The 18,647-nt window shown below is 47.8% G+C and overlaps 1 protein-coding gene across 1 annotated transcript; it reads right to left on the bottom strand.

Annotated features, from left to right (window-relative positions):
* Positions 1-2,822: 2,822 nt before the first annotated feature.
* On the bottom strand, positions 2,823-18,604 carry Emc8 (ER membrane protein complex subunit 8). The gene is made up of 5 exons (XM_048437409.3): positions 18,250-18,604; positions 9,545-9,621; positions 7,622-7,691; positions 7,058-7,152; positions 2,823-6,774 (listed from the first exon to the last, which is right to left on the bottom strand). Exons 1-5 carry the CDS (start codon positions 18,469-18,471, stop codon positions 6,615-6,617), a joined length of 624 nt encoding a protein of 207 aa, XP_048293366.1. The 5' UTR covers positions 18,472-18,604; the 3' UTR covers positions 2,823-6,614.
* Positions 18,605-18,647: the final 43 nt, after the last annotated feature.

Below are 18,647 nucleotides of genomic sequence, written 5' to 3' on the forward strand. Positions count from 1 at the left end.
TCCAGAGTGCTGGGATTAAGGACACGTGCCACCACATTGGAACCCACCTTACTCATTTATTATTTATTTAAAGGACGTATGCGTGTGTGTGCGCATGTGTGTGTAACTCACAAATGAGTGGGTGCCCTGCAGAGGCCAGAAAATGGTGTTGGATCCCTGGAGCAGGAGTTACAGACATTGTGGGCCACCTGATGTGAGTGCTGGGAACCTAACTCAGGTTCTTAACTTCTCATCCAACTCTTGAGCCACTCCACATTAGTTTTTGGGACAGGGTCTCTTCACTGACTCAGAGCTCTGACTCAGCTACACTGGCCAGCGAGCGCCAGGGACCCAGCAGTGCTGGCATCACAGTTACTTGTGGCTCGGTCTGGCTTTTCTTCCTTCCTTCCTCTCTTTCTTCCTTTCTTTTTCTTTTTTTTTGAGACAGGGTTTCTCTGTAGCTTTGAAGTCTGTCCTGGAACTAGCTCTTGTAGACCAGGCTGGCCTCGAATTCACAGAGATCCGCCTGCCTCTGCCTCTCGTGTGCTGGGATTAAAGGTGTGCGCCACCATTGCCTGCCTATCGGTCTGGCTTTTCACGTGGGTGCTGGAATTAGAGTTCCGGTCCGCATGACTGCACAGCACTTTACCTTCTAGGCCATTCTCCAGCCCTGCTTTCCTGAATGTCAACCTAACTGTCCTTTTTATGAACAAGTTTCTTAATTTTAATGTAGTACAATCGATCACTCCTGTATGCATCCTGTTTAAAAAATCCATGCCAAGTTTGAGGTCATAATCCCTGGATACCTAGAAGTAGTACTTTTCCCCTTTGTGGTTTTTTGTAATTGAGTCCATGTTGGCCTCAAATTCACTATGTTGTGAGGCTAACTTCAACCTCACAATATTCCTTTCTCTTACTCCCAAGTGCTAGGTATGGGCCACCACACTTGGCTGAGAAGCTGTATTATTTACTTTGATATTTAGATAAAAAAAAAATACCTCAGTCACGGCTGCACATCAGGTGACAGTCAGGCATGCCTGTATTTGGGAAGTAGAGGCAGGAGGGCCGAGTCCTTCTGCACTACACAGGAGACAATGAACCAAACAAAACCAACTGTGGCTCTGTTGGCTGCAAACGCTGGTTTTGGGCCCCAGTCTCCTTGGGTTTCCATCCCCTGGGCTGGAGCAGAGACTATTACCCACTACCACACCTCTCATTCCCTGCATGGGCCCAAACACAGGCAGGCACCTTGCTCTCCACCTCTGCCCTGGCAAGGCTGCTGCAGCTCTGACCACTCTTAAGTCATCAGTGAAGGGGATGGCAGAAGAGTGCCTGTCCGTCCCTCATTTCCTGTTGGCCCTGGAATAAGGGTACTTGGACTGGGCTGGGGTTGCAAGGGAACTGAGTGCGGAGAGAGGGTTTTCTGCAGTACAGGGTATTGAACCTGAGTCTCACACATGCCATGCCAACACTGAGTTTCTGTCTCCGGTAGAGGCACGGCTAGCTCAAACCCTCTCCTCCACCCATCACTTACTGTTGTGCGAACCTATGAAGTCATTTTTGCAGGCTGAGCAGGCTTTGGTGTCCCCGTCTGTAGACGGAGACAAGACCAACTCTAGCTGAAGGGGCAGCTGATAGAAACAATGTGACGATGTGAAAGTTGTGCCAGCTTTTGAATATTTTATCCTCTTACCCTTTCTATGCTGTCTTTGGCCAGGTGGTGCCCTTGGATGCATCTGACCAGTGACACATTCTAGATGTGAAAACATTTCGCAGCTAAAAGCTTTCTCAATGTCACCTGAATATATTCCAGCGTGAGCATATTCTCTCCACTGTGCATGGCCCTGTAGGTGAATGTTATCAGAGGGGTGTGGGCAGTAAAATGCTCAGGGTCACAGAGTCAAGTGGCAAATGGAATTCATCTAACCCCATTCTGGACTATCCAGAGCACTATAGGGCTGTTGGCACTATCTGCCGGGCTCTAAGCCATCACCCTAAGAGGCAAAGCCTGCCGGAAGTCCAGGGCGTGTTCAAGAATGCATCCAATTCACAGATACCCAGTTCCCTCCCAGGGGCAGGCAACAGAAAATCTGGAGGTGTGGATGATCCTGAGGCTGAATGGTTGACTCCCCATTCCTAGTTCCTCCTGATGGGTGGGAGCTTTGCCCATGGATGTCACATGTATTTGGAAGTCTAATTCATTAGACTTATGAAGGTATCTGGAATTTTCTCAGCCAGCACTCAGCAGAGCATGCCAGGCACTTTGAGCCAAGGCTCACCTCCAGTAAGGGTCAGGTCTCAGCTGTGCTGGTGTTGCCTGCTTGGAAAGCAGTTGATCGATCCCTGGATCCCCGGCCTTTCTACCACTGCTCCAGACCTGAATCCAGAGCGAGCACTTCAGATTGCAGCCTTTCAGGAACCTGCAAGAGTGGTTCTCCAGGCAGCTAGTCCTGGGGGATGGAGGCTTACAGAAACAGCTTTGAAGGAACGACAGGGGTCCGATTGAGGATATCACAGGCACACAAGAAGTTGCAAGCCAATTTGAAGAGGATGAAGTATTTACAGGGCTGGGGATTTAGCTCACGGGGTAGAAAGCTCAATGAGCATGTTATGAGGCCCCAGGTTCAATCTCTAGCGCCAATTATGCACAACACACACACCTTTCATGTCCTCATCTGTGAGCTGGCAGGGCAGCACTCCACTGAGCTTTCTGCCAAAGCGGGCGATTCTGACAGGGAAACGACAGAAGTCGGCACGAAGTGGAAAGTATCAGACAGAAATAAGTTTCTCCAGACATCAGAAAAATAAGCTCCTAGAATAAATGATGCCAATTACACAAAGGCTTTAAAAATAACATTTATTTATCAGATATGTGCACGTGTGGAGGTCAGATGACAACCTATCTCTTTCTAACATGTGGGTCCCAGGCACAGAACAGACTGCCAGGCTTGAAGGGTGCATTTACCTGCGGAGCCATTTTGCTGGCCTTACAGACTTCCCCAGGATTTCCAAACTGCTTTCTATTGCACGGGCACCACTGGACACACACTGTTTACGCAAACACTCCCACACCGCTAAATTAGCTTTTCCTCAGCTGCATAGTTTCCGATGAGGCTGTTGTCTGTTTTTCCATATTAGCATCCTTTAGTATTATTTCCTGGGTTTTTTTTTTTTTTTTTTTTTTGGAGTCTTCATTCTAGATTCAGGTTGTCTTGGAATTCACAATATTGACCAGGCTGGTCTCAACTTGTGACAATTTTCTCAGCCTTAGTGTCAGGATTAAGGGTGTATGCCACCATGCCTGGATAGTATCCTTAACTTTATTTTGGAGACAGGGTCTCTCTACATAGCCCTGGCTGTCTTGGAGCTATGTATATCAAGCTGGCCTAGAACTCATAGACTTCTGCCTGTCTCTGCCTCCAGAGTGCCGGGATTAAAAACAAGCACCACACCTGGTCTTAATTTTTTTTTTTTGAGACAGAGTTTTTTGGTGTAGCTTTGGTGCCTGTCCTGGAACTAGCTCTGGCAGACCAGGCTGGCCTTGAACTCACAGAGATCTGCCTGCCTCTGCTGGGATTAAAGGGGTGTGCCACCGCTGCCCAGCATTTTTTTTTGGGGGGGGGGGGGGAGACAGGTTTCTCTTTGTAGCCTTGGCCGTCTTGGATCTCACTCTGTAGACCAGGCTGGCCATAAACTCACATAGATCCACTTGCCTTTGCTTTTCCAGTGCTGATAATAAAGGTATCCACCACTGCCTGCCAGTATCTTTAGTCCTTAAAGGCAATTGTAGAAATGAAAAATTCCTTTAAGACCCAGGAGGCAGAGGCCAGTGGAGCTTTGCAGATGAGGTCAGCCTGGTCTACACAGTAAGTGCCAGACCAGTCAAGGATGCACACTGAAACCCTGTCTCAGAAAAACCAACGAACAAAATTAAATGGAAAACTCATTAAAAAAAATTTAAACAGATACAAAATCCTCCCAACAGGTTCTGTTTCAACACACTACACTGAGACACTGTACATTTAAAGCAGGCTAGACAGGCCTACCTTTTCATCACTGCCTTACAGTAAGACCTTCAAAATCCTTTCTAGTTTTCTGGAATGTTTAAGAGAATTTTATATTGATAGTTTGTACTATACTTGTTAATGGTGTCCTAGCTTAGTTTCCATTGCTGTGCTAAAACTGATCAAAGCAACTTGGGGATAAACAAGAACAGAAGCATTATGGTTTACTAGTGCTCTTTGCATGTCAAGTTGACAAGGTACAACTGTCTGCTTGTGATGCTATTCTTGATCATCAACTTGATTACATCTGGAATTAATTGAACCCCAAACTGCTGGGTACATCTCTGAGGATTTTCCTTGATTTATCATTTAAGGTAGAAAGATCCACCTTAAATTTGGGCCACACCTTCTGGTGACAGCCTATATAAAGAACATGGAAGGAAGCTTTTGTTTGTTGTCTGCTCTTTTCTTAAAAAAAAAAAATACCCCATTACAGATGGTTGTGAGCTACCATGTGGTTGCTGGGAATTGAACTCAGGACCTTTGGAAGAGGAGGCAATGCTCTTAACCTCAGAGCCATCATCTCTCCAGCCCCTGCCTGCTTACTCTTGCCCACACTGGCAAGTTCATTCTTTCAATGGCATTAGAGCCTACTTCTTTGTGATTTCAGTGTATACTTAAGACCAGCTGAGGCATCCAGTCTTGTGGACTGAACACTGGATTCTTGAATTATCCACTGGTTGCCAGATATTGTTGGAATAGCTGGATCATTACCCGTGACTCTAATAAATCCCATTTTACATAAATATATATTATTATATAAAAGAACCCCCCCTATCAATTGTTTCTCTAGAGAACCCTGACAAATACACTGCAGGTTAGTTTTGTCAACTTGAGATAGTCTAGTTACCTCCTTCCTCAGTTAAGGAATTGCTACCATTAGATTGTAGACAAGTCTGTGGGTCATTTTCTTGATTAATGATTGACGTAGAACGGCCCACTGGGAGGTGCTACTCTCAGGCATATGGTCCTGAATCATGTAAGAAAGCAGGCTCAACAAACCTCAGAGAATGAGCCTAGTGTGTTCCTCCATGGCTTCTGCTTCAGCTCCTGCCTCAGGTTCCTGTTCTTAGATGTGTGAGTTATATAGAACCATTTGCCAGCCACAGCTCTAAGGGAGTTGTCCCTGAAGACAACGTACGTAGGTGACCTGCTGCACTCAGATTTTGTTTTCAGAACATGTTCTCACTCTAGTCTAAGTTGGCCTGAAACTCATTAAGAAGAATTGGACTCAAACTTGTGATCCTCCCCTTCTGTGCTAGAGGAACTGTGAGCTGCTGCCCAACTCCGGCTCTAGCACAAAAACTCCCATCTCAAAAATAAGCAAGGCAGGGGGTGGAGGGGAGAGCACATGCCGACAGCTGTCCTCGGATACAGAGGAGCCTGCAAAGCCCTCTGTATGAGGGTGAGGAAGGACAGGGACTGGTGTCTCAACTTTCCTTAGTTCAGGAACTGACAAGGTCAGCTTGAAAGGTTAAGGAGAGCTGGGAGGGTGCTGATCTCAGGAACTGAGAAGCAAAGGCAGAGGGATCACTGCACACAGGTTCAAGGCCAGGCTTCTCTGTGTGCATAGCCAACACCAAGTCAATCAGGACGGCAAAGGTATATTCTCAGTCAACCAAAACGAAACACTTCCCCCAACCAACAAACAAAATCAAGAGCAAAACAAAACAGTTAAAGGCAAGAGGTGTTGGAATGGGGGGGGGGGAGAGTCACACCCAGAGTTTGCTCTAAGCCAGCGACCCTGGCTGTCCCACTTAAGTGCAGGGGAGAACGCTGTCTTCAACCCTTGCCACCAGTCTCATGAAGCCTAAGGAAAGGCACTATTTCTCTGCGTAAAACAGTCCGAAGGACAACACGCAATGCACCAAAAGTCTTACTATTTCCTAAGATGGTCAGAACACTTGGTCAAATGATCCAAGCTAACAAGCACATCGCTTGGGACATCCCGGAGACACCGAACACTAGGGTTTTTTTTTCTTCCTTTTTTGTATGTTTGTTTCTTGTTTATTTTAAATACAAAGCAGGTCTCATTCTGAAGACCCGGAGCAGCTGAGTCAGGTTTTGGGAATGTTCAAGGGTTCAGCTTCCTCTCCTCATGGGATCTCTGCTCTCATTACCAGTGTGCTGTGTTCATTGTACACTGAGGATTCTCAGGCAGCAGTGCTGGCTCTTTTCCCTGTGCGGCTTTGTGGAGCCCACAGCACAGCTCCTAGCCTTGACACCAACTTGGCTGATCAGACGATGCTCCAACAGTCCACGGGGCTGCCCGATGACTTACACACTCACCAGAGTAAAGACTGAAATGCACCCTTTCTAGATTATAAAAGACTAGAACTGTTTAATGGGAACAACCGGGACAAGCAGAAAGAGCTCTGATGGGCAGGACTGGGCAGCACAGAAAAGGAACCCAAAGCCTGGGTGGCCTACACCTCTCCACAACCCTGCCCTGAAGGATGCTGATCAGACTCCCCTTCCAAGGCACACACCACAGACTTAGTCCACTATTACTCAAAATTTAAAAATAGGTTTTTCTCTTCTCTGTAGTGCAGTGTCCAGTTATGCACTCATCTAGCACAGGTGCAGAACTGCTTTGTTGATCTCAGGGTTTGTCCAGTCGTTCCGAATGTCATCCAGGTGGTTATCAAAATCCACGAGTGTTTCATAGGAGCGGCTGTCCAGGAGCGACGCCAAGATCCTCTGTGCCTCTGGCCAATCCTCGCAGTAGTCGCTGCAGGGCAGACAGCAGAGTCAGTCTCATACCTACCCCAAGACCACACAGGCTGCTAAGGACAGAGCAGCTGCTGGGAAACACATAAGGATGGACCCGAGACACTTGTTAATGGACAGGTCCCCTCCAAACAGGGCACTGAAGAACCTAGAGGGACATGGCTGAATCATCTATGTCATCAGAAATCAAACCAAACACACGAGGAGCGTGGTGCCATCGGTCCGTGTGGACACCAGCAAGTACCACTCACAGCCTAGAACCTGCAGGAGGGCACTGCACTCACTGGTGTGGGTCTCTGCATCGCCACCTGTTCTCATGGTGCTCGTAGACATGGATTGTAGGTGCTGCGCAGTCCATCGTGAACTTGGCATTGTCCACCTGAGAAGATGAGGGTCGTGACAAGCATGAGGACGGGGCTGAGAAGAGCAACGCCTTCCTGGGCTCCTATGCAAGCAGCACCAACAGCACAGACAGGCTCACACCAAGGGAACTCTGTTGTAGAGTGAGTGTGAGGCATTTCCCCACCTTTCCAACAACCAGACCCTTCCCCTTCCCCCAGACAGGGTTTCTCTGTGTAACAGCCCTAGCTGTCCTGGAACTAGCTCTTGTACACCAGGCTGACCTCGAACTCAGAGATCCACCTGCCTCCTAAGTGCTGGGATTAAAGGCGTGCGCCACCACCGCCCAGTCCTCACTGACTCCCTAGGATACACTGGCTTTTCCCAGTGGTCCTTGCCACCGCAGTGCTGTGACCGCAGTAGTACCCAGCCCACTACAGTGCTGGAACAATTGAGGCCTGGAGCTGGGACAGGAGGAAAGCTTAAGCAGCAGCAGGAATGAGACTCACCATGATGAGTGCAGTGTCACTGAAGCCCTCAGCGATCCTGGAGGCCACCTTCTCTGCCACCTGGTTTGGGCTGTAGAGAAGGACCCATGAGTCTACCATACATACTGTAGCTGAGTCATCAAAGGTCCCTCTGTCAGTATAGTTCACCAACACCTCAACTGACAAGCAACAAAGGAGCCACCTGACTGAGTGCTGGCTCACTGAGATGACTTGGGGGCTATGAATGCCACTGGGACCATGTGGTACATTGCCAGAGTGGGACTTACTCCTCCAGCAAGTTCTTGGAGAAGGGACCCTGAGGGCATCTCCTAAAAGGATGGGGCTTATTAATGGAGTGTTGCCTGGGGCAAGCTGATGACCCGCTGGGCTGTGGACTCTATGAGCTTGAGTCTCTACATGCCTGCTACTCAAGGAGGTTCAGGGCCCTGGCAACCAAATCCTCTTTTTAAGCCAAACCACTTTTAGGACTCTAAGTCATTTCACATCTTCTCTATGCTGTGAGCTTGATGCCATTCTAGATTGACCAATGAACGGCATTCGTATCTCATGTTGACAAAGCTTCTCTAGCCACGCTGCTGGGTAGGTCTGAACTTTAGCTGCTGTAGCCGCTTTCCTTCAGGGTCCTCACAGGTCGACTGAAGGGCCCACCTGGTTCTGCACAGAGCTAGCTGTGCGGCATCCATAGCTTTTTCCAGAGCAGCTTTTGTAACAGGTTGTACAGTACCTGTCACCCACCCAGAGGCAGAATAAGGGCCAGAAGGCACACAGAACAAGAGGTGGAAGAATAAACAGGACCTGAGCACAGGGCTTCTACAGGTTCTGGGTGGTCCCAGAAGGTGCCTTGATGTACTCAATGAGCCCAGCATCTAGCTGGCCATCAACTTAATAAGAACCCCTATCTGGATGTAGGCCTCCAATGATAAGATGGGCATATTTCTTGGATATTCCTAAGCCCCAACAGTAACCATTGTGGGGGTTTCCCAACTCACTGTTTTATTTCTAGAAGAGCTTATACTGCATAAGCACACTGGGGTCTGTTGGCTCCACCCAACCATACAGGAAACAAAAAACCCAGTACTTACTGTGTGGGTATTTTCCAGCTGCCCCTGGCTTCTAGCTGCCTGCAGCCAAAGGAAGCCTCTGGAGGACAGCAGAGGGCATGGAAGAGGGACATCAGTACTGACTAATCTGGGCCTCCCTTCCCTGATGTGGGACGTATTAGGCTGGCTGATGGCCATGTCTTGTGGCCAAAAGATGTTGCTCCTCTGGAAGTGGCCCTCTTTACCAGCTCTTCCTCGATGGCCCTGGAGGGCTGAGGGATGGAGGCTGCTGTCACCGTTTGGTCCCTGCACTCAGCTCCTGAGTTCTATCTATGGCCCACCCCTTTAGGAGTAGCCTGTCTCTGAGTTCCTTAAGCAGCCCTGACTGAAGGTGTCCTTTGCTAGGCTCTTGGGACCCAGTCTGAAGCAGACAGCAACAGTTAACTTATCTTGTTCAAGAGAGCTGACATGGTGGCATCTTTGATGCAGGAACCTGGAGCCAATTAAGGCACCAAAGGCCACACTTTTACCAAAGGTCCCATTCTAACAGTTCCAAATCCCAAACCACTTTACTTACGCAAGAGAGCTACTTTGCCTTCCACTCCACAGCCTCTTGTTTTGGAGAGGCAACAGGTTGGTGGACACAAGCAGGGTTGGCAGCTGCTCCCCCTCTTTAAGTTCCCTCCCTGCATGACAGAGGAGCCATGGATGAATTCCTAGCTATTTAACTGGCCAGTTGCCCGCACACCTGATAAAGCAGACAGTGGGGGCTTAATACAAGCTTTGAAACTTAAGCCGGGGTGGGGTGGGGTGGTGGTCAAAAGCACCTTAGGGATGGTTTTGTGGCTTCCAACCCCACCATCCACAGGTGTGCAACCCGTACCTGGCATCCTTCACACGCTCATTAGCTTGGTAATAGCCGGCGATCACATAGCTGTTTTCTTTGCACCATGAGTCGATCTGAGAGGAACACAAATGGGAAAATGACCTTAGCACCAGGTCTCAGTGACAGCCCCAGCACACGCGGGACAAGCCAGACTCCAAATAGCCCTTGCATTTTTCCTGACCACAGCGAAATGAGCATCAGGGAAACGTGCAAGGGCCGGGTCCAGAAGCAGGGTCCTCCGAGACAGCTGGGGTCCTTGGCGACTGACAGCACAGAGCAGTGCCATGTGGACTGGAGAGGGAGGCATCTTGATTCAGTCCCCATTTCTTTAAAATACACAGCATCTGTGGTGCTGCCGTGCAGACCAGCTTTCAGAAGCTCAGGGAAACTGCAAAGGAGGTGTGTCAGCAGAGCTGCACACACAGGAGACTTCTTCTGAGGGGCCTGTTGGTTGTTCTTTTTCTGTCTTTCTCTGTTCTGTTCTTCTGCCCTATTTGTCTCTCCAGTTGTTTCCCTGTGAACATTCTCCTAATCCTCTTTGTTCTTCTTTTCTGATGTTTTCCTTTACATCTCTCCTCTCTATTTCTCTTATCCCTTTTATACCTCCTAATACAAAGATTTCTATGCATGAAAAGCTTACTTCATAGCCATGAACCACATATTTTTCAAAAAGAAATTAAAATCTTTACGTAAAAAGAAATCACAGTAAGAACACAAGTTACACGTTCTTCTTCACCCCAAAGCAACGATTCTTTTATGACCGATTAACAAAGTTTTAAGCAAGCTGAGTATAGCCCAGCCGGCTCCTTCTGTCCTGGCAGGCAGCTGTCTGCAGTCTCAGGGCAACAGATTTCTATTTTCTACTCTAGAGAAACATTAAACAACGGTCAGTCCACCACCTATTTTCCTTTACACAACAGGGTCATTTACTCTCCTTTCACAACTTCGTTTTTCGAGGTGCACACCAGGGCCTGTGACTAACTCTGTAAGCTCCATGACCGAGGGGCTCAGGCCGAACCCTGGTGCAGGGACGTAATTGTTTTCTTGGATCATCAGCCTGTTTCTCCACAGGCAGAACCCAAGGGTCTATAGTGCATGGAACTTCCTTGTTACTGTTTTCCTCTTCTGGAGGTATATTGTCTTCTTTGTATCTTTTATTGGAACAATTGGAGAATAACCTAAATCATCTTTACGGTCTTAACCACCTGAATCTTAGATAAACTCAAAATTCAATTAATTCATAGATCTAACTAATCATTACTATTTTTATAAAAGGCATCTTCATTATGATCTACAAGTAAATTGCCCAGTGAGAAGTGGGGATTTCCCAGGAAACAATTACACTATACTAGATACAGTGGGATCCCGTCATACAGTAATCACACCATACAGGAACACAGCAGCAAGGGGCATTCTGGAAATAATCCTCCCGGAGCTTTGATCTCCAGGATGCACCCAGAGTAGCTCTGTTATCCTCTGGGCTGTATCTCCTTTTTTATTATTTTTCTTTTCTTACTTTTTTTTGGTTTCGAGAAAGGGTTTCTCTGTGTTAACAGCCCTAGCTGTCCTGGAACTAGCTCTGTAGACCTGGCTGGCCTTGAACTCACAGAGACCCCCCTGTCTCTGCCTCCCTAGTGCTGGGATTAAAGGTGAGTGCCACCACTGCCCGTCATTTTAAAATTATTGTTCAACCGAAGCACATGAATATTTCTCTGGGCTGAATGGATAGCAAATCCTAAACATTTGAAGATGACTGGAAGGGAAAACAAGAGCAAAATGATTACCCCTATGAGGAGCCCCAGATTAAGAGAGCCCCATAAGGAATTACGCTTTACAAAATTGCCCGAGTTAGCAAAGTAATTGGCTACCTCTTTTGTTGAGAAAGCTTGTATTTTAAAATGACTGATAGCACTGAGAATGGAGTGTGTCCATATTGATGGCAAATTGTGAGGTATTCCAGACACCTCACAGATGTGCCTGTATGTGGTCCAAGACATTTCTGATTATAAGACAGAGGAGTAAATTCTTAGCAACTTGCTAGTGATGCCTGTCAAAGCTTTCTACAGTAAATGGGCACCTGGGGCAGGTGTAAATGCACCCATGCCTCTGCAGCGTAGCACACTTAGTCTCCTGCATGTGCTTCCAACAGGGGCAGGCAGCAGACTTTCAGAGCTGCCCGCCCTGTAATACAGTTTGTCAATCTGATTTGGCTTTCTGCAGGTCTAACGCCTGCCTGTGGCAGACTCACACAAATTAAATCTTAAACAAAAAACCCAATGCCTGACAACATGAGTTGGACATGGTGGCATGCATTTGTGGTCTTAGCACTTGGTGGCTGAGGCAGAAGGACCTTAAGTTTGTGGCCAGAAGTCTGTTGACAGCACAGGGTGGGTGCCTGGGACACACAACAAGACTATCTTTAATCCTAGCACTTGGGAGGAAAAGGCAGGTGGATTCTGAGTTCAAGGCCAGCCTGATCTAGAGTGAGTTCCAGGACAGACAGAACTACACAGAGATACCCTGTCTCTGGAAAATGTGTGTTTAAAACCTGCTTTCAACGCTGGACTCTGGTTGTAGTCTCAGTTTCCATCATGACAAAAAGCAGATGTGACAGGTCTAGTCTCAGGGTCCCTGAATCACATGTGCACTAGAATATTTCCAGATTCCTGAGAATTCATGAGTTATCGTATTGGGTCAAAACCAGGGCTCACTAAATCAGCTAAAAATGCTGGTCATCTACCCAAACGATTAGGGTTATGTCCCCAAACATCTATAATGGCTCCACTGCACAAATCCCCACAGAATTAGTCACATGTTGCCATCTCCTCTTAAGGGAATAGGCGCTAGAATTGTCCCTACCTACAAGTTTCCCCAAATTTATCCCCATACAGCATCAGTGGGCCTTGTTCTAAATTTTGGGTTTGGCATCTTTACCTTATTTCAAACCTAAGTGATCCATTGGCTGTTTCTAATAAAAGTTGATCTGTATGTCCTTCCTGCAGGTGACCCTACATCTGGCCAGCTCTCTCAGCCCTTAGGGCTAGTTCCCCTTCTTTCAGGGCCTGCTTGTTTTCCATTTATTGCTCTTGAAATAAGGCACTCAAACACAGTGGCATAGAACAATGTTAGTTCATTATCTCAGGTCTACAATGGGGATAAGGCTGTGTAGGAAGTTTCTGTCCAGCCTGGTTCTGCAGTCATTCAGTCCCAAAGAAACACACAGAAGCTTAATTATAAACTGTTTGGCCTATCAGCTCAGGCCTATCATCATCATCATCATCATCATCATCATCATCATCATCTTGGTTTTTCAAGACAATGTTTCTCTGTGTAACAGTCTTCGAACTCACTGAGATCCACCTGCCTCTGCCTTCCAAGTGCTGGGATTAAAGGTTTATACCACTATCACCCAGTTGCTCAGGCTTATTATAAATTAGCTCTTACAACTTAAATTAACCCATAATTCTTGTCTGCTTAGCTATGTGGCTTGGTATCTTTTCTCAGTAAGGCATCTTGCTTCTTCTGTGTCTGACTAATGATTGATTCTCTGCCTCTCCTTTTCCCAGAATTCTCTTAGTGTAGTCGTCCCACCTATACTTCCTTCCTGGCTACTGGAATCAGTGTTTTAGTTATGACAAAATTGTTACAGTATATAAGAGATCCCACGGCAAGGCTGGTTCTTTCTATGAGCTTTGGGCGCCCCTTTTCTAGCCTACAGTCACATCCTCCTGACTGCTTGCGTTCACACACTACCCACTGACTTGTTTAATAATCCCTAGTCTTACTGACACAGAGAAGCAGGGACAACCTCTCCACCCACAACTCTGCTGTACTTATTACTGGGGTACAATGCAAATTTACTCCCTAACAGCACAGCATCAGCCTTCAGAGAGCAGTCTAATCTGGCTTTTTGGCCAAAAGGTCTCACATATGCCTCAAACATACACGGTACCACCTTGAACCTGGGCACAGACAGCACTTGACATGGCACTGATAACTGTGACAAACGTTAACACATGCTTCAACCTGCCCTATGTCTGCTGACGACACAGGCCTATGTGAAAATCCCAGGCACCTAACCAAATCTGTGGGAAAAATAATGCTGTGACACGGAACTTCTAGACTCTGCGGGGAGGCTTAAAGCAAAGCAAACCAGGCCATAAAAGCTCCACCTCGGCTTTAGGAACTCCAACAATTTTTTACATTGTGCGTGTCTCCACCAACATGGACCTGCACACTGCCTATCCACTAACCAAGGAACAGACCCCTGCACCACCTGAACTCAGAAGTAGGGAAACAAGCTCTAATAGGGAAAGAAGGGCCAGAGAGAGGACCAAGTGGTTAGAGCACTGGCTACTCTTGCAGAGGGCTTGGGTTTAATTTTCCACACTTACAGCTATGGCTCACAACTGTATGTAACTCCTAGGGGATTTCCGACATCCTGACTTCCACAAGTACCACATGCATGCAAAGAGTGCACAGACATACATGAAGGGAAACATCCATACACACAAAATAAATTTATTTTTTTAAAGATTTACTACTTTTTATTGTGTGTAGGTATGTGTACAGGAATGCAGGCACCTGTTGAGGCCAGAGGCGTCAGACTTCCTGGAACTGGAGTCACGAACTATTGTGAGTCACCTGACATAGGTGCTGGGAACGGAACTGGGTCCACTGAAGAGCAGCAAGTGCTCTTAACTATGGAGTCATCTCTCTAGCCCCTAAGTAAATAAGGAAAATAAAAAAATGGACGAAGGCAGCTTCAGATGAGTGAGGATGGGATAGGCTGTTGCACAGGGCTTTGCAGTGTCCAGGCATACAGAAGCCTCAGAGCAGAGTTAGCCCATGTGTCTTATGAAAAGCGGGGGTAGTCTGGAGTGGCGGCACATAGTCAAGTAACCTGCCCCCCCCCATGCGGGCCATGACAAAGCACAACCCTCAAGCTGACCTCTGCTCATGTCCATCTCCCTGGCCCGACTATATGAAAACCAGGCCTCTATCATGGAGTCTGTGAGACCACAAAAGGAGCAGCAAACACAGCACTGATAGACACCATATCCTCCTCAGGCACATCTTCACTTTCACAGGGAAGAAGAAAGCAATTACTGGGTGTGACCAGCCCCCTCTGCTTAATGTCCTCTATGCTGTTCTAAGCCAGTCACATGGGAGACCTGCGGAGGGGCCAGGGTCAATCCCTCGATTCCCGTTGACCCTGCAGAGCTAGCCCCTCTGCAAGCCTGCTAACATTCTATCTAAGCATCACCATCTATCTCAGGTGACTCAATAAGAACAGGAGAACGGGCAAGGCTAAGCATCTCCCTCCCGACCCTACATGACCAAACCGAGGGTAATCCAGTAAAACTCCCTGTTTGGAGCAAGAAGCAGGCCGTGGCTGAGTTTTCCTGAGTTTCCTTCTCAGATCAGCTTTTCAGTGAAAGAGAAGCTTGGGAGGCTAATGGGCAGGGAGGAGGGGGCATATGCTGAGGAAGAACACCCAGGGCAGATGGGACAACAGCTGTGGAGCATGGAATGGAGACGGCAGGAAGAACACTGGCCTGAGATCACACCATGGTAAGCAAGAAAGTCATCTGAGCAGAATGTAGAGAATTGCCCAGAGCAGCAGAAATCAAGGCACGGGAAAAAGACAAAAGGCTTAGAGAAACAGGGTCATGCTAATTTTCCTACCAACACTTTTATGGGTTTTTTTGCTATTAGAGGTAATTCCTTCACTGCCTACGTCAAAGGGCTGAGGACAAATAATAGGCATAAGTACTTAAACAAATGAAAAGCAGTCAGAAATGCAAGGATTTTTTAAAAATGGAAAATAATAATAGAAATCCTTTCAAAGGACTCTCACATTGCCCTTTGCCAGACTGCATGTTAAGAAATGGCTAGCTGAGTTTTCCCATGTTCAACAATCATTCCAGTGTGTGCTCCCCAGCAGTGGGAGACACCAGATAGGGTCTCATAGACACAGCTGCATGGGTTCTGCGGCTGTTAAAACTTCCACAGCTGTATTTTAACAGTAGCAGGCTTCAAACTCAGAGACTTCTCACAGGCTTGGGTGTGTAAGGTTGCATGGTTGAAAAGTAAACACCACAAATTTAAGAAACTCAATTAATGGCTGCTAGTGAGACAGTCCCAGCGTGGGTGGGAGAGAACAGTAGTGGGGACAGTTGGGGAGGGTGTTTAGGAGGGGAAAGCAGTGGGCATAGGGGCCACATTCTGGGGACAGACAGAACACTAGTCTGGGGAGGTCCTGTCAGACTGCAGGTCTTCAAGTGGAACCGTAGCCTGCTGCAGAGGATGAGGGTCATCTGAGACTAGAGGCTGGCAGGGGAGGAAAGGATGGGTTCAACAAAGAGCCCGAGGGAGGCCAGGCCACAGGCCCCAGAGGCCCCACACTGTCCCAGGACAGCACGAAAAGAGAGCAGAGCAGACAGAGCACTTGGTGCACAGAGTTCAAGACAGATGCTAAAACTTGAAAAGTGGGTTTGGGCTTGAGGTGGAGATTGAGAAAGGCAGAACCCCCCAGTGCCTGTGAAGGCCCCAGGGCTGGCTTGACCATCCTGACTATCCTAACTTCCAAGGCTTGGATGAACTGATTTTTTTTAAGGTGGAAAAAAAAAATCTTATTTTACATTTCTTTCTTTTTTGGAGACATGGTCTCACTATGTAGCTGTGGGTGTTCTAAAACTCATCCTGTACACCAGGCTCGCCTCAACTCACAGAGATCCGCCTGCCTCTGCCTTCCGAGTGCTGGGATTAAAGGCACGTGCTATGGCTCAGCAATCTGCCTGCCTCTTGTGTGGGTATAGGCATGTGAGTGCAGTGCCCACAGAAGTCATAAGAGGGGGTCAGATCCGGGGATGGAGTCACAGATAGTTGTAGGTGCCTGACCTGAGTGTTAGGAACTACCTCTTCCTTTCAAGAGCAGTAAGTGCTTCAGCTACCTCCCGAAACCCTCTATTAGCTGCTGTTTCTTCTGTATAGAGCTTGTCAGCCCACTGCAGATCCAAATCTAACCCAATCCTGGGTTCAAGCCACGCAAGCCACACTCAGTGGGGAGCCCGAGAAAGGCAGGGCCCTGCCAGGTTCACATTAAGCCACATGCAACTTCTTTGCTAACAGAACAAGACTGATCTGGAAAATGCACAGGAATCCTCAGCGATGCTTCAGATACGAAAAGTACACTTCTTCAAAAACTAAAATTCACGAGTTCATAAATACCACCCACATATTTGCCCAGCCCCCAAGAATCTAAAATTTAAAAACAAAATACATGCAATAATTTTTTAAGACACTCAAAGACAAGAGGCAGGATGATCTCTGTGAGTTCGTAGCCAGCCTGGTCTACAAAAGCTAGATCCAGGACAGGTTCCAAGGCTAAAGAGAAACCTTGTCTCAAAAAACCAAAACCAACAACAAAAACCCAAAACCACTCAAAAAATGTGCTCAGTAAATTTAAAACAATTCACCTAAAGACACCTGTAGTTGGTGGGACATTTCCCTTGGTGCTGTAATGTAAATTAAGAAAAGGATGAGCTAGGCCTGGTGGTGCACACACTTTAGTCCTAGCACTCGGGAGACTGAGGCAGGCTGACCTCTGTATTTTGGAGGCCAGCCTGGTCTACGTAGTGTTCCAGATCAGCCAGGGCTACAAAAGTGAAACCCTTTCCAAACAAACAAAATGAAACAGATGTCAAGGCATGCTAGTTCATGTCCCAGTTCTCAGGAACTGAGCGGGGCAGAGTATTGAGAGGTCAAGGCTAGTCTGGGCTACACGTTTGGAACGGGGTCGGCTGGGGGCACATCAGCCCTGCCCGCTCTAGCTTCATCTCAGAGCTCATTCTGAGATGTAAACGAAGTTGTAATGAGTGCTGCTGCTCAGGCGAGCTGAGAGAATGGAATCTCAGTCTTGAGCAAGGCAGAGGGAATGGGGGAGAAGGGCAAACCCAGCCAGGGTCATGGCGGCCGGGCTCAGGCAGGCTAAAGTCTCTTAAGGAGGGGCTACTGCCTACTTCAACTTGTGTTTCTTTACTTTTTTGAGGCAGAGTTGTTATGGGTCTGGGGTCGTTCGTGAATACATTTTATTTTAATAAGATGGAGTTTTTTATTGAGATACTGGCACGAGGACTGACTTGCACTGGCATCAGGTCTACATCCGAGAGCGCTCCCAAGACGCAGCACCTAGCTATTATCAGCCCAAGGCTTATAAAGGCAAAAATTACAAAGCTATATAATTTTGGGTCTATCTTTTGAGCGGAGAAAGCCAAAGTTTGATTACAAAAGCAGGAATAGTTTTATGACCTACTATCTTGCTAGAAGAGCAAATTCTTCAAGATCAGTCGATTTTAAAAATAGTCTTCACCGTCTGGGGTAGGAGAACTGCGTACAGCCATGCTAGAGGTTTACATGCTTGAGGCATTGTTTTTTCTTTTTGGTCTCTCAAGCTTAGTTTAAACTTTAAATGCAGCGTTAACTATCACAGGTATCTCTACGTAGACTAGGTTGACCTCGAACTCACGGAGCTCCACCTACCTTCACGTCCAGAGCGCTGGTTTGAAGAATACACACCACGATCGGTTTCTTGGTAATTTTACAAAACCTTGAGAGCACGTTACCCAGGAGGAGACGCTTCTCGAAAGAAGGCCGCCTGACTTCGCCCAGCCCAGAATCCCGCGTGACCCCGACCTTACCAGGGTGAGCGCCACCTCCAGCATGGGCGCCAAGGCCAGCGTGCCGTGGAAAAGCGGGATGCAGTCCACGAAGAGAGTGTGGCTGCCCGAGCCCGGCGGATGCTCCTTGCGCGGCCTCTGCCTCTCGGCCACCAGAAGCCCGTTGACCGCGCAGTGCGGGTACTTGGCGCCGTGTAGCACCATCTTGCAGTAGGCCTGGGTAGTCAGCTTCACGCCCGGCATGCTGAGTCGAGGTGCTCACGTCGCCAAGGAGGCCCCCAAGGTGCAAAACACGACCCCGCTGCACCGGTAGGCAAGCTCACGCCTCCACTAGCAACCTCCCGCCTCGACCCGCCCGCCGGAAAGCGTATTTGCCAGCGCCTGCCGGAAAGCCGCGTGGCTCGCGCGGCTTTTCGCGA

The sequence above is a fragment of the Myodes glareolus genome, chromosome 22 (genome assembly GCF_982192425.1).
Source record: "Myodes glareolus chromosome 22, mMyoGla1.1, whole genome shotgun sequence".
NCBI classification, from domain to species: domain Eukaryota; kingdom Metazoa; phylum Chordata; class Mammalia; order Rodentia; family Cricetidae; genus Myodes; species Myodes glareolus.